General features: G+C 41.7%; 2 protein-coding genes across 4 annotated transcripts in view; one reads left to right on the forward strand and one right to left on the reverse strand.

Moving 5' to 3' along the window:
• Positions 1–96: 96 nt before the first annotated feature.
• LOC139021751 (glutathione S-transferase omega-1) lies at positions 97–9,912 on the reverse strand. 2 transcript variants are annotated; one of them, XM_070432337.1, is made up of 6 exons: positions 9,823–9,912; positions 9,004–9,112; positions 5,904–6,126; positions 3,297–3,395; positions 1,422–1,528; positions 97–331 (listed from the first exon to the last, which is right to left on the reverse strand). In XM_070432337.1, the coding sequence occupies exons 2-6, from the start codon at positions 9,060–9,062 to the stop codon at positions 178–180; spliced, it is 642 nt and encodes a 213-aa protein (XP_070288438.1). In that variant the 5' UTR covers positions 9,063–9,112; positions 9,823–9,912; the 3' UTR covers positions 97–177. The 2 variants fall into 2 exon arrangements, with proteins under 2 accessions (XP_070288438.1, XP_070288437.1); XM_070432336.1 differs by lacking the exon at positions 9,823–9,912 and adding an exon at positions 9,303–9,441.
• A 4,115-nt stretch (positions 9,913–14,027) lies between these two features.
• The window catches only part of CFAP43 (cilia and flagella associated protein 43), an 87,866-nt gene continuing 75,746 nt past the window's right edge, over positions 14,028–26,147 (forward strand). For both annotated transcript variants that reach the window (XM_070432338.1, XM_070432339.1), the window contains exons 1-5: positions 14,028–14,167; positions 16,069–16,322; positions 20,333–20,429; positions 23,056–23,223; positions 25,050–25,200. In XM_070432338.1, coding sequence (XP_070288439.1) covers positions 14,106–14,167; positions 16,069–16,322; positions 20,333–20,429; positions 23,056–23,223; positions 25,050–25,200 — 732 coding nt within the window. In that variant the 5' untranslated portion in view covers positions 14,028–14,105. The remainder of the gene's footprint in view (positions 14,168–16,068; positions 16,323–20,332; positions 20,430–23,055; positions 23,224–25,049; positions 25,201–26,147) is intronic.

A 26,147-nucleotide genomic window follows, 5' to 3' on the forward strand; every position in this document is an offset into this window, starting at 1 on the left:
ATGTGTTTACATTTCTGCATGAAGGCCTTAAGGAAACCCCACCGCTGGGCCATGATGTCAACTCAAAGAAGGTGATCCAAAGAAACATGAGAGCACTTGTTAAGATAAAAGCATGCTTTTATTCCTATTAGTGAAGGAAAGTATCAGATATATTTTCATTGTTGACTTCTGCCCCCATCAGAGCCCATAGTCACAGGCCTCCACGCTGTTCTGCAAGTAGAGATTTAAGAAACCTTGCAAGGTTTTCACGTCAGTGAGGAGAGCTGATACTGTGGGGTCTTTCCTCATGGCTGCCACCCAGAGCTTAAGTTTTGGAGTGTGGTCTACACACCTGTGGGAGATGGAAAGAATGAAGGTGTGAGCTGGACGAAAGAAGAAGGCATTGCAAAGTCTATATGTCATCATTAGCAGTTTCACTTCGTTCTCCTCTAACCTTTTAAAGTAGTTCTTTAAAATGTACATAATCATAGAATAAGGCATGCCTCCTTTTGTTGAGCTTCTCAGATGTTGCGTTTTTTACAAATTGAAGGTTTGTGGCAACACACCTGCATTGAGCAAGTCTACTGGCGCAATTCTCCCAAGAGCATTTGTTCGACTTCGTGTCTCTATGCCACATTTTGGTAATTCTTAGAATATTTCAAACTTTTGCCATTGTTTTTATATTTGTTGTGGAGATCTGTGATCATTGATCTTCGATGTTACTAGGGCAAGACCCCACACTATATACATATATAGAGAGTAACCCTTAATAGCTCTAAGCTCTAAGAGGGAGGAAGCTAACGTGGCTGCCAAACTTCAAAATATGGAGCTTGCAAACCAGTATGGAATCTTACTGGTAACTGGGAGGTAGCATTGGTCATATAATCCTGCATGACAGCCTTATAAAAATGTACATCCTTATGGATTTAAAAAAAAGTTTCAATTACAGTTGACATTCAATATTATATTAGTTTCAGATGTACAGCATAATGGTTAGACATTTATATAACATACAAAGTGATACCCCATTAAGTCTAGTACTCATCTTACACCATACCTAGATATTACAACATTACTGTCTATATTCCCTATGCTGTATTTTACATCCCTGTGTCTATTTTGTAACTGCCAATTGTATTTCTTAATACCTTCACCTTTTTCACTCAGCTCCTCCTCCCCAAACCTTCCTTATGGATTTTTTTTAAGGAGGGAAGGAGTAAATTACTTTTAAAACATTTTACCACATGTCACAGAACCCCTGTCTACTCCCCCTGATGGGAAGCAGTGGTGAGTGTAGGTATATGACATGCACAAGTCTTCTTCTGTCTGCCTTTTCCCATTCATAAAAGTTGTATAAAATATTTTTGTTCAGAAAAAGGTCAACATATACTATTCAAATTATCATTATCCGAAATTATGCACAAAATATTCAAATGTCTTACTCATTTAACTCCAGTGCTTCCAGTCGTTCAAACCAGGGCCACATGAGGTAATCAATCATAGAAAGTGAATTGCCACCAAAGAAGGTTGTCTTCTTATTGGTCAGAACCTGGACATTAAACAGCATAAGAGTACTTCTTATTTGGATATCAGAGATGATGCAGGTGAGACCAGCAGCTTTTACCCTGACATATCCAAGTTCACTTTTTGTCTACTTGATCAGTTTAAGCTTTACTATTTGTTAGTTTGGGATGAAACAAAACTATAAACAAAATAAACTGGAAAGTGGAGAAAAATCAAATAAGCAACAGAGTGCAAGGCCTTCGTAATACAACACAGGACTGGTATTCAGAATATAGAAGAAGAACTGGGAATCAAGATAAAAGGCAAATCCACCTATTAAAGAAATTGGGCAAGACTTACACTTCACAATTAAAGGATATCCAAATGGCCAATAACCATTTGAAAAGGTAGTCAATTACATTAGTTATCAGGGAAATGCAAATTAGAACCAAAATGTAATACCACTATACATCCATCAGAATGGCTAAAATGAACAAGACAAAGTTAGCGAAGGTGTGGAACCACTGGTGATAGGAATGTAAATTGGTACAACCATGTTTTAATAGTATCTACTAAAGCTGAGTACATGCATACTTTTAACCCAGTCATTCTACTTGGAAATGTGAACATATATTCACCAAAGAATGTTCACTGCAGCACTAACTGTAATAGCCCCAAAGCGGAAATGTTTTCTGCTCACAAGGAGTAAAAAGGATCTTTTTAAAAACTGTGATACAGCCATATGCTGGAACTACAAAAAATAGGAATGACCTACACCCAACATAGATGAACTTCACAAACCTAATATTGTATGAAATAGCCAGACCCAAAAAAGTGCATATTATTAGAGTCCATTTATATAACAAAAAAAATAGCCAAAATGAATATTCTGTGTTTTGCTATGGATGCTGATTCTATGGCTATGTTTCCTATGTAAAAATTCATCAAGCTGGACTCTTATGTTTTGGTTACTTCTCTATAATTCTTCAATAAAACAATTTACTTAAAATATATTGGGAACAGCTAGTTTAATAATTAGCTGTTAAATAAAATTATTTGAAAGCCAAGCGTAAACTATGTATTCGAAATTCAAGAAGGTGAATTGGTATTATGGTTTTGTCAAAGGGGGGAATTCAGAATATTATTTGATTAATCAATATCAAATCAACTTAACCCTTTATAAAACTTCTACAGTTTTTTTCAGGGCCTGTATAACAGTCTGCATTGTAAACTGATTGTTTAAATCTACATGAAGCATTTGGAATGTCTGAAGGCCAAGAGGAAGACTCAATCTAAAGGCCCAAAATGGCAGCTCTCCCCCAAAGGAGGTAAAACACATCTGGCTTTGCCAAGTGTCTGTAGGATTCATGGCAAACTCTTTGTGGTGGGAAATGTTTATTATATAATACTCAGTAAAATAACACAGGATGGTATCAATGCTCTGATTACATTTATGTTAATCTATTTATTTATTTATTTATGGACAGGGACTGGAAGCAGCATGGGAAAAAAAGAAAACAGGTGACACATTATAGAAATATTGGTGAATTTCCTTTTTTCCATGTTATTTTAACATCGATGCAACAAAAAATTTTAAAAGCCCATGACAAAATATTTTTAGGTGTTTTGGTTTATATCTTAAAACACACAGCTTATGTCAATCTGTTATAAACTAGAATTTCTTATTTGGTTTTATTACTAATTCCTATAAAGTGATCTGGGGAATGAGGATATGAAGAAAAGAGAGTTGAAACAAGTGGGTAGGTGTAGTGTATCATTTACTCTGATAAAAGCCAAAAGACGCGATTGATTACCTCCTCAAGCTTGCTGAATTCTTGGCGAAATTCTTCTTTTAGGTCAGAGCATTCTTCCTTATTTTTACTTCTCGTAAACCTTCCAACCAAAAGTGGCACCTAGACAGAGAATAATTGCTTAGTTTATTGGTGGGAGACTAAGTATACCAGCCTCACATAAAAACACGATAGAACCCTTATTGACCCAGTGTCAGAGTGTTCTAGAAACTTCAAGGGTGTACCCATTCCTGTGTTCAGAGAGGTCATATACTGATCTTAAAAAGATGCTATATGAAACAGGATTTTGTAAGTTGCAAATAACAGAACCCACTTTGGCAAGTTTGAGCCAAAAACATCTGTAAAGGACTCTGAGTGTCTCATTGAATTGTTGGGAAACTGAACAAACAGGCTCAAAACTAAGCTGGAACATTTCAAAATCATGCCCAAACTGGCCTGTGGAAGGCACCCGCTGTGACCTGTGAGCTGTGAGCTGAAACTACAGAGGTTACAGTGTGTGCCATTGCCAGCAAGGACTCCGAGATAACCAAGGCCACTAGCACCAAAGCTGTTTCTGCTCTGGAATATCTCACAACCAGCACGGCTCCTGGAAATCCAGAAGCTCTGCTGCCAGCCACTCTCACCAGCAGCACCAGTGCCTCAGCCCAACGCATTTCTGAATTGAACTCTACCATGTGTGTATCTGACAGGGAGAGCCTTGGGCCCAGGCCTTGTCCCCAGCTGCAAAGGGAGCTTGGGAAAGAGAATCTTTCTGCTTTCTACCTTGGGGAGGACATGAGAAGACTATTCAAAGGGGACTGACTCCCTGAAGGCCTGACAGGTGTAATGTCACATGCTTTAAGGCTCGTGGTGGAGATGTTTGTGTGTTTTAATCCTTCAGTCTTTGGTATCATCCCATTGCAAAAGACAGAAGCCTACTCATCCCAGTTTAAGTAAACAGGCACTCGTGAAAATCCAGGAGACACCGCTGAAATCCCATCCATGTCAGTACAACTTGCCCTCATTGGAGCTGAAGGTTTGCAGGCAGCCCTTCCATCCACATTTCCTGCCTGGTCTTTCCTCTTTGCTTACCCTTAAATGTCTGTTCCACATTATTTCCCACATACAGTTCCCTTTGCAGTGTTTTTAATTTCCACTTCCCCAAAAATGTATTTTTTATGTGGCTTTGGTTTGTCAAGTCTCTCTCTCTCTCTCGCTCTCTCTCTCTCTCTCTCTCTCTCTATATATATATATATCTCCATCCTAAGCTTCCCCACTTTGACTGTCTTAGTCTGTCTCAGTTCCAAGTTTCTAGGAGAGAAAATGATTGGGCTGGGGGTGCAGGTGGGGCCATTTCTGGTCTGCTGAGCTGTGGACAGGATGGTGGGGTCATATGGTACCTTGGATCACCTCTTTCCGGAATGTGAGTAGGAAAGTAATAGTGGGCATCTCCAGCTTTTAGCTCATTTTCTTTCTAAACAGTATGATGATTCTCTTGTTACTGTTTTTCTTTTTTAAATTCTGCAACATCTTCCTTGCAAATGCCCTATGCCCTGTCCATCATCTTTGACAGCAGCCATCTCTACTATTCTTTCCCCCTCATCCTGCTAAGCCAGACATTTCCCTCTCCCATCCCCATCGGCTGCCCTTTGCACTGTCTCCTTAAACAATATGTCCTCCCTATAAGTCCCATTTTTGCAGTATTTCTTTAACCATTTCATTCTCTAGAGAAGATATTTCTGTGCATGCTGATATACATTGACATGGAAACAGAATTATAGAGACATAACCTGATGTTGCTATTCTTGTTGTCTACTATTGGTCGTGTCTTTGTGAATACTAACTGCTTGAACCAATCTACAACACTGATAACATACAGTTCTTCTACAGGAATGCCATTTACTCAGTCAGCTGAGAGCTATTGCCAGCACAGAGCACAAGCTCACTGCTAGACACTGGCTAGAACAAGAACTAACACTGAGATTTACCATGTGTCCGACTCTGCTCTCCATGTTTTAGGTTAACTGATTTTATCTATAAGGAAGACATAATTACACTCATTGAACAAATAATGACCTGAGACACAGAGGTAAAGCAATAAGTAACTTAGCAAGTTAAACAACTTGGAAGGGGCAGAGCTGGTCACAAACCTAGGCAGTGAGTCAACAGTAATGAGAACACTGCCCTCACCCTAAGGAGCTCACACACTGGTACAACTCACAGGCTTAAGTCAGGCAGCCACCAACAGGGCAATGTTAGTACTTGTGGGAACACAGAGCTGGGCACTCACACGGTCTGGACAAGCTTCTGGAAGGCAGCGATATCTGAGCAGATACATGAAAGAGGATTTGGAGAAAACCAGGCAAAGTGAGAAGGAAGAAGGGTCTTCCATCAAGAGTTGATAAGGTGGTAAGTTTGGGAAATTGAAACATTCAGTATGGCCGGAATATAGTGTATCAGCAGAGGGATAACTTTGTAGAGGTAAACAGGAACCGATCAAGAAAGGGCATGCAAAGAGTATAATCCTGTTTTGTTTTCCTTTCCAAAATTACTGAACCATACATGACCACTGATGTAGCTTAAAAAAACAAAGGTTTTTCGAACAGGAACTGAAATTTCTTATATACACACCTTAGAAAATAACTCAAAGACCATCTTTTGGCACGCTTTCTCATAGGGGTCAGCTGGCAACAGCTTCTTCTCTGGATATGCTTCATCCAGGTACTCACAAGTGATGGCAGATTCGTAGATCAGTTGACCCCGGCTGTTTTCCAGAACTGGCACCAGACCAGCGGGATTCTTCTTAAAGAACCACTCGGGTTTATTTTTCAGGTTGATGTTGACGACTTCGTGCCTGAAAGACACATAGAAGACAATGAAGGGAATGAAACGTTTTTGTACTTCTGAAAATCCTCACTGGCCCTACCATCCACTTAGCTGATCAGACCCCAAATTTAGAAGTCCACTCAGCCTTGATTCCTTTCCCCTTGTCCCCCTTCCTCAAGTCACATGCTCAGCTAGACCTCCAAATCAGATTGACTTTATTCACTTCTCAGCTTTATCACGGCTACGTCGTCCAAAACATCATCTGCCACCTGGACCTCTACAACAGTCCCCCACCAGCCTCTAAGCTTCCATGTGGCCTCCCTACACTCCATCTGCACACATGGCCACGTGGAGTTTTGACAAAATTAGATCAGGTCACTCTCCTGCTTGCAACCTTCCGACTGCTACTCATTACAAAGAGGACAAACCCTAAATACTTTCTATGACATGTAGGGCACATTTGATCTGGTCCCTGCTTGCTTGTCACACCGGTTTCTTACGACTTTCCTTTGGTCATTTTGATCTGGCCCCATCGGCCTTTCTTATATTCCTTGAATTTGCCAAACATGTTCCCATCTTAGAGCATTTGCACTTACTGGTCCTCTGCCTTCTCTGCCTGTCTTCCCAGGTCAAACACCAAATGTGCAGAGAGCCCTCCCTGACCACCCATTCTGAAGCTGCTGAGAAACTCCATTCCATGATCATCTTGTTTTACTTTATTTATTAAACTGATATGTATCTGAAATTACTTTGGTCACTTATTTACCCATTATGTCAATTATCTAGAATGTAAGCTCCATGAAAGCAAAGATCTTATATGTCTTGTTCATATTAATATATACATACACCAACATCTTTTTGTTGTTAATCCTCACCCGAGGATATTTTTCCATTGATTTTTTTTTTTTTTTGAGAGAGAGAGTTGAAGGGAGGTGGAGAGACAGAGAGAGAAACATTGATGAGAGAGAGACACATCGATTGGTTGTCCCCTGCACATGCCCCAATCAGGGCCTGGGTCAAGCTTGCAACCGAGGTATGTACCCTTGACCAGCATTGAACCTGGGACCCTTCAGTCCTTGGGCTGATGCTCTATCCTCTGAGCCAAACCAACTATGGCTACACCAACACCTTTGTAGAACAGCATTTAGTTTAAGGGTTTAAATATGTAATCACCCATGGAAACAAAGGACTATCCAGATGAAACACGTCAATGTGTATTAAAAGGTTCATGTGCTGAGATAACGTTGGTCACTCAGATATGAGCTTCTGCAAGAAAAATAAGGCCCTTTGCCAAGGAATTATCAACACTTCTGAAATTGTATAGTATAAAAACAAAAGGTAGATCCTAGGCTTTTGTAATAAAGAAGGTTCTCAGAACACACGGATTAGGTGGTAACCTGGCATCATGAGTCAACAAGTCACAAGTTGAAAGATGCACCTTTTAAAGAAAACCATGCTTTGTTAGGTTATACCATGTGGTAAAAATGTAGTACCTGTTTGATGAATCTCCTGGGACTCAAAATTGACCCATGTATGTAGCAGACCTCTGTTGTTTGCAGTATCCGGCAGCTGTCACCACTTTCACCCCCTCATACACACACTATTATGCTAAAATCATTTCAATTTTCCTTTGGAAAATGCCCAGTAAGTAAGGTAGGGTTGTTTTCAATCTGGAGTTACAGAAGGGCACATAACCCAGGATTTGGTGCCCCGAATTCAGCTGCATCTTGCTCTTGGACTTTTCAATTATGTGAGTACGATATATGCCCTTTTTTCAGTCCAATTTGGATCAGAGTTCTCTTACTTGCAATAAAAGAATTCTGACTAATACAGAAAATAGTATAGTATTTTGATAAAAATACAGTGTTTTGAATAAATGTTACTAAATGTTGAATATTTGGCTATGTGTTCAGAATCAATTTCATCCAAATAAAATGCCAATCTTAGTGAAGTGAGGGCTAATCCATAAATAATTTGGTGTGTTTTTTTTTTCTTTAGAATGCATCTTATATTTCTTTTAGGGAAAGGAATAGCTGCCTAATCCTCCCTCCTAGAAGACTAAAATTCATTAATAAATCTTAAGCACATACATGGAAAATTTCTTAAGAATGGGGGCTACATTTTAAACTTCCACATCATAGGTACCTAATGTCTGTTCCACAGATTCCAAAGGTCATTGGAAGGGGGTAGTTCCAATGGATCTTTGGTGTTGCCAGAGAGAAGTCAAAGGACACTTCATAATTGCTGAGGCTAACTCCTCTGCCGGGAACCAGGCCAGTTCCAATGAGGCTTTGCAAAAGACCCAGCCTACAGGAATAGGCACAGCACAGTTAACTGTGCACCCTGCCAGGAGAGTGAAGGTCTGAACTCTGTACTGGGCTCATTATTGACTATTTCATAAGGAACGATACACTCAGAATAACAGCCAACAGTATCAGATAAGCTGGACATGCATGGAGAAATCTGGTGAAAGTGCAACAAGGGCAACTGACCAGGAATCGGGGGTCTACCAGAGCTAGAAGAGCCGCTGCCTGTCACTCCCTTAGCAGGAGCCCACCTTTCTAATCCATAAAGCAGTTAGGTTCATCTATGGAGTGTCCTAGACAGCGGGATCTATGGCATTTCCGCCGCCCCGGGGAGAAGGCCCATAACTTGCCATGCCCTCCCCAAAAGGCTGAGAATTCTAATTTAATTTGCAGTAAAGGACGCCCCAGGGGCCCCGTCCGAGATTCCCCCCCCCCCCCCGCCCCACTCCCTACCTCCCGTCCCCCCCCCGCCCCCCCCCCCGCCCCACTCCCTACCTCCCGGCCCCCCCCCCCCCCCCCCCCCCCCGTCGCCCCACTCCCTACCTCCCGCCCGCAGCCCCTCCCGCACCGCTCGGGAGCGGCCTTCGCCGGGTTCTCACCTGATTCCCTTGGCCTTCAGGACAAGGCGCGTCCGCAGGGCGAACGGGCAGAACCTCATGCTATAGACGCGGATCAGGCCCTCGGGGACCGGCCCTGGGGGCGCGCTTCCTGCCGGGGACAAGCGAACGCAGTTACGGCCCGGAGAGCAGCCGGGACCCCCAGCCCCCCGCCGCCCCTGGGGCCCGACCCATCCCCTCCTGGAAGAGACCCTCCGGGAGGGTTCGGCTCCGGATCAGCCGCACCGGGCCCGCATCGGGGGTCGCCAAGATCACCGCTTCTCGCGGCGGCCAGGCCTCACCCTTCTCCAGGCTCTTGGCTGACCCTCCGGACATCGTGGCGCAGCGCAGGCTGAGCTCGCGCCCTGGATCTGCAGGCGATTCAGGAAGTAGAGGCCGCTCCCTCTTCCTTTTCTCCCTTCCCCTCTCCGCTAAGTGCGAACTGGGGGCGGGCTGCCTGCTCCGCCGGCGCGGCGTTTCCGGGGCGCCTGGAGCGAAGCCGGGCGCAGCGAGCGCGCTGGGCTCTTTCCCACCCTCTGCAGGGGACTCGCCGCCCAGACGCCCACCCACGGCCGGCCTTCCAGGTTTTGTGGGGATCGTGCTTAAAACCCTGCACCCCGAGGTTGTGCCTAACTGTACTGTGTTGGCCTAGGGAAGGGATGCGCCCATGTTGAGACAGACAGACAGACACACACACACACACACACACACACACACACACACCCTCAGAGTCATTCCCTGACCCTGAACTAAGGTGGTCTGTGGTCTGCCCTCCACCCGGGTCCACACCTGACCTGACCTCCCATATTCCATGGCACGGACCTGGTCATTGCTCCTCCTCTGCTCCAAGGCTTCCCCAGCTTCAGGGCCTGTGGCCCCGGCCCAGCGCTCGCTCACCAAAGGTTCCCGTCCATGGCACAGTGACAAGTCTCCCAGCCACCTGGACAGCCTTTGCCTTTTCCTGTCAGCACCAGCTTCCTACGACTCCTGGGATGGCCCCTGTCCCGCCTGTAACTACAGGACACATCCTTTTATTATTTTAAAAATATATTTTATTGATTTTTTTACAGAGAGAAAGGGAGAGGGATAGAGAGTTAGAAACATTGATGAGAGAGAAACATCAATTTAGCTGCCTCCTGCACACTCCCTGCTGGGGATGTGCCTGCAACCAAGGTACATGCCCTTGACCGGAATCGAACCTGGGACCCTTCAGTCCACAGGCTCTATCCACTGAGCCAAACCAGTTAGGGCAGGACACATCCTTTTAATTTTAACCCAAAAGAAACAGTCCAAATCTAGATCTTACTGACCTCCGATGGTGCTGTTTTCAAAAAATCTATTAAATATTTGGATTTTGAAGCTCTAGTAGGGCTTGGAGTCATGCAGGTAGGCAGAGTAAATTTAGTCCCATTGGTCTGCTCAAAAAAGGGATTCCAGTCGAGGACACATGGAAAAGGGTAGTCAATGTCTGACTTGTCTGCCTAGATTTGAGAGCTGGTGACTCCTGTGCTATTTACAGTGGGGCCTTGACTTAGGAGTGTCCCAACTAATGAGTTTTTTTAGATATGAGCCGTCCCTCTGTGTTTCACTTCCCTCACCTGTAAAATAACGTGGCAGAACCCTAATAGCTCCTTTGTAGAAGTTGAAGAATGATTAAATTAGTGGATATTAGAAAGCACTTTAAGCAGTTCTTGGCACAGAATAAGTGTTAAATAAATGCTTGTTATTATTGCTGATACTCAGTGAAAACAAGTTGACCACATTTTTGCTAAAGCATGGATCTGGCTTAACTTTTTCTCAGAAAAGTAACTTTTTAGAAGGTCTCTTAGCATATTGAAGGTCTCGTGCAAATTAACCCTGTAAATTTAAACTTGGCCAGGCAACACCTCTGATTGGCCAAACTAAAAATTTCAGGTCAAGGTATATATCTTGAGAACTTTTACTTGGCATGGTCTGTCCCCTAATTAGTATGAACAGTGTAATGTTTTATTTTAATGGTTTGAAACATCCAATTCATCTATAAAGTAAAAAGTTAATTCCTCAAAGAAATAAATTGAAAAGAAAATATACATCCCAGGAAACAACTGTACTGTTAGCACCACTCTGCATTATAGAGAATCATCTCCAAGCCCTTGGTGGTCATGTGCATGATATGTGAACATCTGGGTACACATGGATGTTAGCCACAGGGAAAAACATAGTATTTCACATTTTTTGCAGCTATAATTGTCAATAATTAACCTGAGTGGGCTAATCTCACTGATTCTGCTGGTTAAAGATTAAGAGTTAAAGGTCATGCTGGCCAGTGTGGCTCGGTGGATGAACACGGGCCTATGAACCAGGAGGTCACATTTTGATTTCTGGTCAGGGCACATGCCCAGGTTGTAAGCTTGATCCCCAGTAGGGGGCATCCAGGAGGCGTGCAGGAGGCAGCTGATTAATGATTCTGTCATCATTGATGTTTCTATCTCTCTCTCCCTCTCCCTTCCTCTCTGAAATCAATAAAAATATATATTTTTAAAAAGAGTTAGAGGTCCTAGTGATAAGAAATAGTTTTCTACCTTCTAAGTACTATCTGTCTTTCCTGACAATATACACCCACTTAATACAACATTCTTTGACTTTTCAGGAATGTTACTTGAATAATTTTATACTCTTTAATCTATAATAATAAAAGCATAATATACAAATCGACCGAACAGCCGAACAGTAAAACGGCTGTCCAGAGGACCTTCCAGATGACCTTCCAGAAGACCTTCCAGATGAAGCTGGGGCTGTGAGGGCCAAGCCTCTTGCATGAATTTCGTGCATCGGGCCTCTAGTATATAATAAATTTATATGTATAAAGTATTTTATAGAGTAAGTTAGGAATATTGAAAGTCACATGAAGTGTTTCATTGTTATTTTAATTAATTATATTTAAAATATCTTTTTAAAAATTAGGAGCACTTATCTTGTGAATACAAACGTTACTTTAAAAATTAACATTCCATGACAGTCCATAGTAGGGAGAAATAGCTTTCATAAAAGAGATTCCATGGGAAGATACCGGCTGAATAATTGAGTGAAAGTATTATGGGGCCCAGAGTGAGATCAAATGGAAAAAAAAACTATTATAATCCTCACAATAAGAAGCTATACAGGAATAAATAGTCCATAAAGAAAGGAACTTGAATAGCAAAAAATATATAGGTGAATATTAAAAGTGCATTGAGAGTAGAACGGATAAATAAATTGTGGTGTATTCATATGAACAACTATCCAGCAATGAAAACTAATAAACTATAGCTACAACTATCAAAATAAATGTATCTCCAAAACATAAGATTGAGTAATAAAAACAATATATATGACTACATATATTAACTTTAAAAACATGCAAAATGAAACAGCATATTGGTTATGGCACATACATATGGTATGTGGTAGAGTTAAAAAGCAAGAAGCAATAAACAGAATTCAGAAAAGTTCTTACCTTTGGGGGAAGAAAGAGAAAGAAAAAGGTAGGAGGGGGCATGGCATGGGGGAGTGTTTCCCTGATATTAATTCCATTACATTTCTTAAGCTGCAAGGGGCCTCAAGACAATGGTATTCAGGTAGGAAAGAATGAGGTGAGAAAAAATGTCATTGGAAAACCTTCCTGCAGAATCTAAGTTTTTACTATATACTATATGAAGGGGTGGGGGGGAGTGATTTATGGAACAGATTTCTAAAAGAACAACAAAAACCCTAACTACTGTTAAAAGGGATGAAGTAGATCTATATATACTGATGCAGAAACATGTTCAATATATGAAAATGTGGTAAAACAGCATAGAGAAGGTAATTTCACTGGTGAATGCAAATTGCACATCTGCTAAGCATCTATATGAATGAAATGTTGGAGAGACGGTGGCAAGACAGGAAGGAGGAACTTAAAGAAGGAGGGGGGCCCTGACCGCTTTGGCTCAGTGGATAGAGCGTCGGCCTGCGGACTGAAGGGTCCCAGGTTCGATTGCGCTCAAGGGCATGTACCTTGGTTGCGGGCACATCCCCAGTGGGGTGTTTGCAGGAGGCAGCTGATCGAAGTTTCTCTCTCATTGATGTTTCTAGCTCTCTATCCCTCTCCCTTCCTCTCTGTAAAAAAATCAATAAAATCTGTTAAAAAAAAAAAAAAAAGGAGGAGGGGGTAGGGTAAAGGAGAAGACTGGAGGAGAGGAAAGGAGAAAGAACCGGAAAGACGGCTTGGAGCAGTGGTTCTCAACCTTCCCAATGCCGCGACCCTTTAATACAGTTCCTCATGTTGTGGTGACCCCAATTTCATTGTTACAAATTGAACATAATTAAAGCATAGTGATTAATCACAAAAAAATATGTAATTATATATGTGTTTTCCGATGGTCTTAGGCGACCCTGTGAAAGGGTCGTTCGACTCCCCAAAGGGGTCGCGACCCACAGGTTGAGAACCACTGGCTTGGAGGGATCTGAAAGGGAAGGGAAGAATCAAGGACAAGCTGCAGGCCTTTTGATCAGATTGTTTTCAGAAGCTCTCTGCCAATTTTAAGTAGCGGAGGGTACATCTGAAGGTGTAACATAGCAATGAAAGGCTTGGCGCTCTAGATTTAGACTAGACCTTGCTTTAAAACCCACTCCGTTTTGTAGCCTCAGGCAAGTTACTTTTCTTATCCTCACTTTCCTTATCTGTAAAATGGGGATGATGGGGGACTTGAGGATTAAATGCAATAATGCCTGCATGGAGCTCGGACCGTCTGGCTCGGCCAGCACTCAATATTAATTTCTGCTATTGATATTTATTAATATTGTAGTTATTTGTCCTGGCTGGGTGGGGCCACTCCGGCACTCACTCCGAGAGTCCCGCCCCTCGCTCAGCTTGCCGTCCGCCTACTGGCTGATACACTGCAGAGTTTTCACCAATGCGATCGGCTCTAGAAGGAGAAGGCCGAAGGGGCAGAGCCAATGGGCGCAGGGGTTACGGTCTCCTGGCGACGATGCAAACAGCGGAGGCTGCGCCGGCGGGGCAGCCAGGAGCCGCGGGGCAACCGTTGCAGACCAGAACCGGGGTCCAGCGTTTGCTGCCCCGAGCCTGGCTTTGAGAAACACGGTCCATGGCGCAACACCGAGAGGAGGGCTCCATCTCCGCCGCCAGCGGCGCGGCCCTGTCCGTGAGGTGCGGCATCTCCGTCAGGCGACTGACTTCGGTCTCGCGGAAACTCTTGCTCTGCCTTACATCCCTTCCCTGCGCTCTTCTTCCTCCCATTCTTTTAGACCCGCTGTCCCGGAAACGTTGACCTCTTCTCTTGAAACCCCAACACCTTCCAGCAGACCCCCTCCCTGGGTGACCTCTTCTCCCCATCCCGTATTCAATGGCCACACGTCCATCTATCTTTCCCCGCCCCACCCCCTTCCATTTTCCCCGCCCCTCGCCGGTTGACCTTTTCCTGGCTCAGTATGGCCTTCAGTGGTCCTTTTTCTCCAGACTTTTCGCAAATACCTCCCCATCCCAATGACAGCACCCATTTTATCCTTCTAGTCTTTGGTGATTTCCCCCCAAATTTAGGGCCGTTCATCTCTTCCTCCGAACTCCTCCCAGCGGTTCTCAACCTGTGGGTCGCGACCCCTTTGGCGGTCGAATGACCCTTTCACAGGGGTCGCCTAAGACCATCCTGCATATCAGATATTTACATGACGATTCATAACAGTAGCAACATTACAGTTATGAAGTAGCAACGAAAATAATTTTATGGTTGGGTCACAACATGAGGAACTGTATTTAAAGGGCCAGAAGGTTGAGAACCACTGTTTGAAAAGCATGAAGCACTGCACAGATAAAAGTGGTATTTCTTTCCTTCCACATTCTAGAGCAGCGATTTTCAACCTTTATCATCTCGTGGGATATAAACTAATTACCAAAATTCTGTGACACACCAAAAAAAAATGTATCTTTTGCTGATTTGACAAAAAAACAAAGGTTTCATTTTGATTCACTCACACCAGACAGCTATTGTGTTGACTGTTGTCATTTTTTTTTTTTAATTTGGCTATCAAAGGGAAAAGAGGTCAGTGCCCTGACTAAACAATCAGGTATTGATCGCATGGTTTTTGTTTTCTCGAATTTATTGGGGTGACACTGGTTAAAATTCAGCAGGTTTTAGGTGAATTCACATCACATCATCTATACACTGTATTGTGTATTCACCAAGGTATTGCATGTTTCCACTGTGGCACAAAAGTTAAAAATCACTATTCTGGAGTGTTACTTGCAGTCTGTTCCCCTGGTCCTGGCTCTTCTCTCCAATCTCTTGAAGTTTCTTACCAACCTAGTGTCCTCTTACCTCCTCCACCATCTATCTTTAAGCATATCCTTAATATTTAAATAATACTGGAATCTCCCCTCATCTCAGACTCTCCTTACTTTCTAGCATATACCCACCACACATTCCTTCCTTTAAAAGTACGTTCCTTTTGTGTTCTAACCTTTCATTCATGTTGGCTTAATTCCTTTATTTTCTATATCTGTATTTTTAGACCTACGATATGGCTACACATGCTTCATCGTTGTAAAGAAAAACATTTCCTACTCCACTCACAATCACAAAGCAGCTGCCCTATTCAATGTTGTTTTTTAAAGATTATTTTTAAAATCAAAGCTAATTATAAAAAGCCCAGGATACAACCTGTTTTCTATTAGAATCAAGGGGGTGTGTGTTTTTTTCTCTTTCTCGCTGTTTTCACTTTTTTTTTTTTCCAAGTATACAAGGCCCCAGAAATCCTTCTGAGACTTCCTCAGGTTTGATCAAAGGATTTGCTTCGCTGAAAAAGTTCTCTGAAGAAGGCTCTTGAAACCCGTGGAACTTTTAGTCTACATTTAAATTTCTCTCCCACGTGGACTCAAACTGGCCTCACAGACGGCATAAGTGTTCTTTCATATTAGATATTGTTTTAGGCAGAAAGGGGGTGAAAATAGTATAGATGTGTTTCAAAGATTTTGATGACCTTTTGTTTGCTTTGTCAAAAACAGAAAGTGTTTGGAATGTGTTATATTGATGGTGATATATCTCTTCCCTAAAGATGGGTGCAAGGATTCCCTAAGCAGAATGTTCATTTTGTCAACGACAGCACCATTTGCTACTCCAGTGGCAATTTCGTAATATTTATTAATATCGAAACCAAGAAAAAAACTGTACTCCAGTGTATGAATGGAATTGTGGGCGTCGTGGCAACTAACATTCCTTATGAAGTTGTGGCTTTTTCTGACCGGAAGCTAAAACCTCTCATCTACATATACAACTTTCCTGGATTGACCAGAAGGACCAAATTAAAAGGTATCCCGCAAGACCCTCCCTCTGCCATAACTGAAGGATTTTATCATAAGATGTAACCAAACCTAGTTCTGATAAGTGAAGAATGTTTTGGAAGTCTTTTTTTTTTTGTAATACACATTTTTAAAGAAGGAATGAGGCTGATCACAAAGGATTTAATTAATTGGGCTAACTAGGGCATCGGTTCTCAAGCTGTGGGTCGCGACCCCTTTGGGGGTCGAAGGACCCTTTCATAGGGGTCGCCTAAGACCACCTGAAAACACATATATAATTACATATTATTTTTGTGATTAATCACTATGCTTTAATTATGTTCAATTTGTAACAATGAAAATACATCCTGCATATCAGATATTTACATTACAATTCATAACAGTAGCAAAATTACAGTTATGAAGTAGCAATGAAAATAATCTTATGGTTGGGGGTCACCACAACATGAGGAACTGTATTAAAGGGTCGCAGCATTAGGAAGTTTGAGAACCACTGGGCCAGAGCCTTGCTACTCACAGTGTGGTCTGCTTACCTTCAACATTGTCATCACCTAGGGTACTTGTCATAAATGCAGAAACTGCTCCCATCCCAGACTTACTGAATTAGAATCTGCATTTTAATAACATTCCCCAGGTGATTCATATGCACATTATGCTTGAGAAGCACTGAGCTAAAAGACTCATTTACACCACTAAATGCATTTTGAAAAAACCTTTTTCAGAACAATTTTTTTTTCTTTTCTGGTAGTTTATTGAAAATCCAGGTGAATTGATGTATTGAAGATAAGTCTCTGAGCCCCAATTTTCTTTTCTGTGAAATGGGGATAAGGGTAGTATTATTAAGACTGTGGTGATAATAAATGAAATTACATATATATGTATATAATATGTCATTATATAATGTATGACATGTGTCATATATATATATATATATCAACCAATGTTATCTACCATTTAAATTATTATTATCATCATCATTATTATTACTTGTTGTTGTTAATCCTCACCTGAGGATATGTTTTACATTGAATTTTAGAGAGAGTGGAAGGGAGGAAGGGAAGGGGAGAGAGAGAGAAACATCAATGTGAGAGTCACATCTATTGGTTGCCTCCAGGCCAGGAATCAACCCTACAACCTAGGTACCCAGGTATGTGCCCTTGACCAGGAATTGAATCCGCCACCCTTTGGTGTGCTCTAACCACTTAGCACATCAGCTAGGACCATTTAAATTATTATTCACTCATTCTTAGAAATAGCTGACTCAGACCAGACTGCTGCACATCTATTAGAGCCCATCTTCACAAGTCTTTCATTTAGCACATCATGGACAGAAATCTCAGGAGAGCTTAAGGCTGGTCTTAGATCTGCAGCCTTTTGGGTCAAATAAGTGTTGAGTCAAACCAGGGAACTTCATTATAAATTAACATTTTATTTGTGTTCCCACAGATTAAAATGACTTTTTTTTATTTGAGAGAGAGAGAGAGAGAGAGGGAGACACACACACACACACACACACATTGAGACATCGATTTGTTGTTCCACTTATTCATTGCTTGCTTCTTGTATGTGTCCTGACTGGAGATCAAACTCACAACCTTCACATATCCACGTGATGCTGTAACCAACTGACTACCCAGCCAGGGCCTAAAACACCCTGGAAGCTCTAGCCAATGCAACAAAACACAAAACAGAAAAATTATAGCTATGGAAAAGGAGATAATGAGAGCAATAAAGGAGTCCTCAACAAGGTGCTGGTTTCAAAATAAACATCCATGCAATTAGAAGATGTAAATGCTTAGGAATAACTCAAAGAAGAAATGTGATTGACCTCAGCACAGAAAGCTACAAAACTCACTGATTTAAAATATTTAAGTATATGGAGACATTTCTGGGTGGAAAGCCTGGTTATTATACAGATATTTCTGGTATTTTCACAGAAAGTAATTCATAGGTTAATCCTATGTTTTCAAGAGACAGGAATACTTAAATGAAATGGTTCCTACGTTCATCTAGAACAAAAAGTACAGAATGGAAATAATTTAAAAGAGAACAATAGGAAGGTAGAGGGCTCTTAATTGTTATGGCGCTACAGTAATTAAGGATGTGATATTGGTGCAGAGATCACTAGATCAGTGAAAGAGTTGAAGTCTGGGCACAGATTCTAGAATATATAAAGCTAAGCATATGATGAAAGACACTCCCACATACACAAAAAATAAATGGTATGGATTATCCAACAATAGAATTAAGGAAGTAGTTATTTTTTAAGAACTGTTTAAACAGAAGTATCAAGTTAGGTACTCATTATATTATACATCAAAATATATATCAGATGAAAATAAGAGTTCAATAAAAACAAACCCATTGAAAAGTAGAAGAAAATATGGTAGAAAATTGAAATGATTTCAGGGTGAGAACATTTCTCACAAAGGAAAAATAGAAAGATTGACATATTACATACAAATTTAAAACTTAGGAACATATAAAATACCATGGAAAGTCAAAAGGCAAATAATAAACAGAGGGAAATATTAGGAATAAATATGATCAAATATTTTCAGAGCATTAGGAAACAATAAGAAAAAAAGACAAATATTCCATTAGAATAATGGAGAAGGAATTTGCCTACACCACGAAACTATAAATGAACAAAAACATTAAAAAATGTCCATCTCAAGATGAGATTTTTCTGCTTATCAAGGTCACTTTTTTAAAAAAAATATATTTTATTGATTTTTTACAGAGAGGAAGGGAGAGGGATAGAGAGTTAGAAACATCGATGAGAGAGACATCGATCAGCTGCCTCCTGCACATCTCCCACCGGGAATGCGCCCGCAACCAAGGTACATGCCCTTGACCGGAACCGAACCCGGGACCCTTCAGCCCGCAGACCGACGCTCTATCCACTGAGCCAAACCGGTTTCGGCCAAGGTCACTTTTTAAAAAAAAATCTGATAACTGCTAGGCAGAGTGCAGTGAAATTGGTAGCACTCTTTCAGTTGAAGGTAGGAATATAAATGGTTATAATCTGGGAAATAAAAATATATCTGATTTAGTTAAACCCACTTCAAGAAGTAGAATTCACTATTAAGGAAATAATCAGAAATATGGTCAAAAATTTGTGGGCAAAGGAGTAAAGAGTGCTGTCGTAGCAAAAGGCTGGTTAATGTGAACATTAAAATTCACATGTTTAAAGAATTACTAATTATAAGAAGCTCAATGTAAGGTAAACAACAATAAGCCAATAGGAGTGACATTATATACCATACTTTTAAAAATGAATTATTATGTATAATATTTAGCCCATTATTATAGCTATAAGAAGGAAAGTTATATTTAAAGAAAAATCTGGATTTTTACAAGTAAACACAGAAAAAAATACCAAAAAGAAATATACCAAATTTGGTAGTAGAATTACAAAGGATATTTGTTCATGCTTTTCTGGGGGGTGGGGAGATTGGTATTTCTTAAAAAAAAAAAAAAACACATGCATCTTTAAAAGTTTAAAATAAATGTAAAGAAAATATAAAATTAATTTTAGTTATATGAGGAAATGTCTATATAGTAGTTCTAAGAACTGGACAATATTAAGCTAAGGATATGGCCCAAGGTATGGAGATATAAAAGTAAGCTAGAATTATTACACCTCCCTGAAGTATTTAAAGTTGCTTGAATAACTTCTAATGATAATGTTTGATATATTTATGGAATATTTTATGGTCCTTAAATCACTTCAAATCACACTGGGTCATACATGGTGCAGGATACTCAGTTGTGCACTAAAGTCTAGAGATAGTGAACTAATAGTCTTAATTTATGCTAATGTTTTTAAAAAAAATGGATCTTAACTTGACTCTTAACTTTCTGTTCATTATGTTACAAATCAGTCAAGAGATCTCTTATTCCAAAAGCTAAATGTGTTTGAAATATGTGAAATTTATTAGGAAAGGGAAATAAACTATAGACTATAGTTAATCTCAGAATATGATAATTAAGTCCCTATAATTTTTTATATTTTAGGCAATGTTCTTCTGGACTATACTCTACTTTCATTCAGTTATTGTGGCACCTACCTGGCTAGTTACTCCTCTCTCCCAGAATTTGAATTGGCTCTGTGGTAAGTTCCAGCATCCTGTCAAATTTCTTTCATTTGAGTTACATTTGACTAGTTAAAGGAATTTACAGAATGCTTTTACATTAGGTTATTTATAAAAATCTTTCTGGGTGTTATCAAAGGACAGATACATGAAAAATCTGAAACAACGATAAACAGAAGAAGTAAAAGTCCTAATCATGATGTTTAATTTTAATTACTACTTTTAGGCATGAAATTTGGTAGGGCAAAAGCTAAATGAGAGCCCTAACCGGTTTGGCTCAGTGGATAGAGCGTCGACTTGCAGACTGAAGGGTCCCGGGTTCGATTCCCGTCAAGGGCATGTACCTTGGTTGCGGGCACATCCCCAGGAGTGGGTGTGCAAGAGGCAGCTGATCGATGTTTCTCTCTCATCGATGTTTCTAACTCTCCATCCCTCTCCCTTCTTCTCTGTAAAAAATCAATAAAATATATATTAAAAAAAACTAAATGAGAGTTAAATTAATTATCCTAGTTCTCTTTTTATTAATGTGTTAAAATACTGCCTTTGTCAAATAAAGAATACATTTATAAATACATAAACTTTCATCTTTTCTACAAATAAATAGCCTGCTTCCCACTAATATTGAACTTACTAAGATGGTCTCTGTATTAGAGCTCAGTTTGAAGTAATTGTTTTGCTGTACAGGACTACCTGTGGATAAGATAATATCTGTGGTCTTTGCTGGGTCATTCCATGTGGCCAGATTAAAAACTGCAGGCACTCTTCCATCCTTAATACAAACTCCTTCAGGGGCGTCTTTTTAAGGGGAAGGGCAAAATGTTCCAGGAATGATTAAGGATGCTCCTTACATATTAGTATTTCTTATATAAAAACTAGAGGTCCAGTGCGTGAAATCGTGCTAGTCTCAGACCCACCGCGCTGCCGCGGGACCCCAGACCCGCCGTGCCATGGAACCCATCAATGCACCTCCTAGTGACTGATCGTTTGGTCGTTTGGTCGTTTGGTCGTTATGGCGTTACTGTGTTACAGCCACTGGCCTTTTATAATATAGATGTAATAATCTAGGTTCAGTGAGCCACATTTAGTTTATGCCGAGTTTTTTTTTTTTAAAAAAAGCTTCATTGAGGTACAATTGACTTATAATAAAGTGTATATACAGATGTACAATTTGATAAGTTTTTATTTATGAATAAACCCGTGAAACCGTCACCATAATCAAGATAATAAGTATATCCATCACCCCCAAAAGTTTCTTTGTGCCCCTCAGATTCTTCCTTATTGGCCCTTGCCACACATACTCTTACCCCATCACTGCCCTACCCTCTGCCCCCTACCCCCTGCCCCCTGCTCCCAGTCCCCCACTGATATGCTTTCTGTCACTCTGGATTTGTTTGTGTTTTCTAGAATTTCATATACAGAAAGTCATGCATTCTATATCCTTTTCCAGGGGGTCTGGCACCTTCTATGCAACATAATTATTTTAAATTGTCTTATTTTTAAACGCTCTTATGCTATGTGTATCAATAGTTTATTCCTTCCTATTTCATGGTATAGGTATACCACAGTTTGTTTATCTACTTACCTGTCGATGGATGTATTAGTTTTCTAGGGCTGCCATTAACCAAGTACCACAAACTGAGTGACTTAAACAGCAGAATTTATTGTCTCATGATTCTGGACACTAGAAGTCTGAGATCAAGGTGTGAGGGCTGTGAGGAAAATGGAGAATATTAAAAATGACCACTTTAGAGAATAGGAGAGAGCACTGACCAGAGAAATAGTAGGATCAAAGGTTGTATTGAGGCTTCAGTGAGTGCAGTAACCAGGAATTGACAATGTCACTGACACACATAGTCCTTTGATCTTTCTATGTCTGCCTACCCCAGGCTTTCAGTTGTATCCACCAGGCTTGGCAATTTTTGCCAGGCAGCTGAGGTAGAAAGTCCAAAGATCAAGGAAGCAGCAATACTAGCAATAGAGTGGTTGACATGATGGACAGGACATTTGGGATGAGGATGGAAGAAGGAAGCCAAAAACCAAGTGAGCTTAATAAATATTAGTTCCAGTTTCACAGTCACAACTCTGAATGGAGTGCTGGCTGCCTGTATGAGGGGGGATAGCTTACATTAATTGTTTTTTCTGTTTATTTCATCTAGCAAAGGACCTTGCTTACAGTAGGCATTCATGACATTCTCTCAAGTGAATAAATAAATTAATAATTTTTAAAGTACTGGTATTGTGGTTGCAAAAACTCAGTAAATGTTCAATTGGCATCAATGTATATAGTATATCCAGAATCATAGTATATTTGTATATAGTACAGAGATTTAGATACCTACATTTATTTAGATACCTACATTTATATTCCATTTCCTAGATTTGGATGAGTTAAATGCAAATTAAATAAGATAAAATAGACTTGGTAGCATATGAGTAATATTTTTAAAAAATAGTTATTTTGCTTTCTTTAACAGGTACAGTATAATGATAATCATAATTATTTTATGAATGTGATATTAATGCTATAGATTTTATAAATTATACAATAAGTCACAATTTATGTAATTGTTTTCATATTAGATAAATATTCTCAATATATGAAATTCAAATTAATTACTTTTTTACCAAATGCAATTTTTCTCTAAGGAACTGGGAATTGGGTGTCATTTTGTGCAAGAAGTCGCAACCTGGTGTAGATGTGAGCCAGATGACTTTTAACCCCATGAACTGGCGCCAGCTGTGCTTGTCAAGTCCAAGTTTAGTGACTGTGTGGACCATTGAAAGAACTAACCAGGACCATCATTTCAAAGCAAAGTGAGAGACTTCATTATAATACAAGTAGAGGCCTGATGCATGAAATTCATGTGGGGGTGAGAGGGGTGTCCCTCAGCCCAGCCTGCGCCCTCTCTCAATCCAGGACCCCTCACTCCTAACCACCCATCTGCTAACTCCTAACTGCCTGCCTGCTCACTCCTTACCACTTGGCTTGCAGCTCCTTAGTGCTGCCATGGAGGCAGACGAGAGCCCGGCTCCTGGCTGGGTGGTGCTCCCACTATGGGAGTGCACTGACCACCAGGGGGCAGCTACTGCATTGAGCATCTGCCTCCTGGTGGTCGTTCTGCCATAAAGGTCGCTAGGCTTTTATTATATAGACTAGAGGCCCGGTGCACATAAATTTGTGCACTCAGGGGGGTACCTCAGCCCGGCCTGTGCCCTCTCGCAGTCTGGGACACCTCAGGGGATGACCACCTGCTGGCTTAGGCCTGCTCCCCGGGGGATTGGGCCTAAGCTAGCAGTCAGACATCCCTCTGGCAGCCTGGGAGCCCTCGGGGGATGTCCACTTGCCAGTGGGGAGCAGGCCTAAGCTGCAGTCGGACATCCTTAGCGCTGCTGAGGAGGCAGGAGAGGCTCCCACCACCGCCGCTGTACTGGCAGCCATCAGCCTGGCTTGTGGCTGAGCAGAGCTCCCCCTGTGGGAGCGCACTGACCACCAGGGGGAAGCTCCTGCATTGAGCATCTGCCCTTGGTGGTCAGTGTGTGTTATAGTGACCAGTCATTCCAAGTCATTCTGCTGTTAGGGTCAATTTTCATATTACCCTTTTATTATATAGGATAGAGGCCTAGTGCAAGGGTGGGGGCCAGCTGTTTTGCCCTGAAGGGTATCTTGGATCAGGGTGGGGATCCCTGCTGGGGTGCCTGGCCAGCCTGGGTGAGGGACTGATGGCTGTTTGCAGGCTGGCCAAGCCCCCCAGCGGGGACTCTCACCCCATGAGGGTGTGACCAGCCTGGGTGAGTGGCTGATGGCTGTTTGCAGGCTGGCCAAGCCCCCCAGTGTGGGCCCTCACCCCATGAGGGTATGGCCATCCTGGGTGAGGGGCTGGTGGCTTTTTGCAGGCTGACCATGGCCCCCAGCCACCCAACCTCCCAGTGGAGGCTGGCTGGAAGCAGGTATCTGGGATTTATTTAGCTTCTATAATTGAAATATTGTTGCCTTGAGCAGAGGCCCAGGGCAGGCAGGAAGCTTGGCTTCCTCCATCGCCGGGGCAACCAAGCCTCCTGCTTGCTCTAGCTTCATGGCTGCCGGCCGCCATCTTGGTTGGATTAATTTGCAATATAGTAGTGCTCTGATTGGCTGGTGGGCGTGGCTTAGGGTGTAGCAGAGGTGCAGTCAATTTGCATGTTTCTCTTTTATTAGATTAGATACAGTGGTGGACTTTGTATTCATGTAATGTTGATTGGATCAATTTGATGAATTAAATGTCTTTATCCATAGTTTGGGATGCATATGGGAGGTAACTAATCATATTTCTCTCTCTCATCAATGTTTCTCTCACTCTCCCTTCCTCTGTCCCTAAAATCAATTTTTAAAAAACAACATATCCTCAGGTGAGGATTTTAAAAAATAGAGAAATTCTGTGACCAATGTCCTGGTGATAGTTGATGATAATGGTGTCTTTGTTTCTTTGTTGAAAAGAGTTCAAAGATTCAAGATGCCCCTGAGCTGACCATACTCCCCCAAATAAAGACTAAGGAGATATTGGCCATGTACATCCTTAAAACTGCAATTTTTGAAAACTGCCTTCTTAAGAGAAATGTAAATATAGTAAATAAAATTATTCTGATGCTCCTTTTTTCCCTAGGTCGGTAAAATTACCTCTGGAAGACGGGTCATATTTTAATGAAAAAGACATAATTTTCCCCGAATCATTGCCCAAGGATCCTATCTATGGACCTATCCTCCCACTGTCAGCCATTGCCGGGCTAGTAGGTGAAGAGGCCGAAACTTTCAGGGTAATGACCTAGCATGTCTTCCTATTTATCTTCGCACTAGAGGCCCGATGCATGACATTTGTGCACTGGGGGCGGGGGGCCTCAGCCCAGCCTGCAACCTCTCACTGTCCAGGACCCCTCAGGGGATGTCTGACTGCTGGCTTAGGCCTGCTCCCCCCTGGGCCTAAGCCAGCAGTTGGACATCCCCTGAGAGTCCTTAGCACTGCCGTGGAGGCGGGAGAAGCTCCTGTCACCGCTGCTGGGCTCATCAGCCATGAGCCTGGCTTCTGGCAAAGTGGCGCTCCCTCTGTGGGAGTGCACTGACCACCAGGGGGCAGCTCCTGCATTGAGCGTCTGCCCCCTGGTGATCGGTGCGCCTCGTAGTCATTCCATTCCACCGTTTGGTCGATTTGCATATTAGCCTTTTTTTATACTAGTATAGGATGATCATCTCATGAGACATACAGATTGGCCTGGACACCATGAGGCATGAAGAGGGGGTGAAGATAATGGCACTGCCAACTGACATTGGGAGCCCAGATGTGTTTCAGTTTTGGGCATACCAAATTTGGGGTGCTGGGAATGCCTCCAGCTGGAGATGCCAGGCGGAAGTCAGCAAAGTGACTTACTGTTAGGGAGAAGTCAGGGCTGCAGACACAAGATGTCAGAGTCATTCCCACAGAGTGGAAGCACTGAGGGGCGGGGTGTGATAAAAAGGAATCTGACTGCCAAAGGTTGAAAGGAGGAAGATGAGTCCAAGAAGGAACAGCCACAGAATAGGAGCAAATCCAGGAAAGAGCAAGACTGTGGAAAACAGTGGAAGGAAGTTTCAAAAGCGAGTTTATCAGCAATTGCATATTCATTCATTCATTCATTCATTCATTCAACAAATTTATCAAGCTCCTCCTATGTAGCAGGAACTATTTTAGGCAATGTGGTCACATGATGACCAAACAAGCATAATAATC

The sequence above is a fragment of the Myotis yumanensis genome, unplaced genomic scaffold (assembly GCF_028538775.1).
Source record: "Myotis yumanensis isolate MYYU_CA2020_CCGP unplaced genomic scaffold, mMyoYum1.0.hap1 SCAF_13, whole genome shotgun sequence".
NCBI classification, from domain to species: Eukaryota; Metazoa; Chordata; class Mammalia; order Chiroptera; family Vespertilionidae; genus Myotis; species Myotis yumanensis.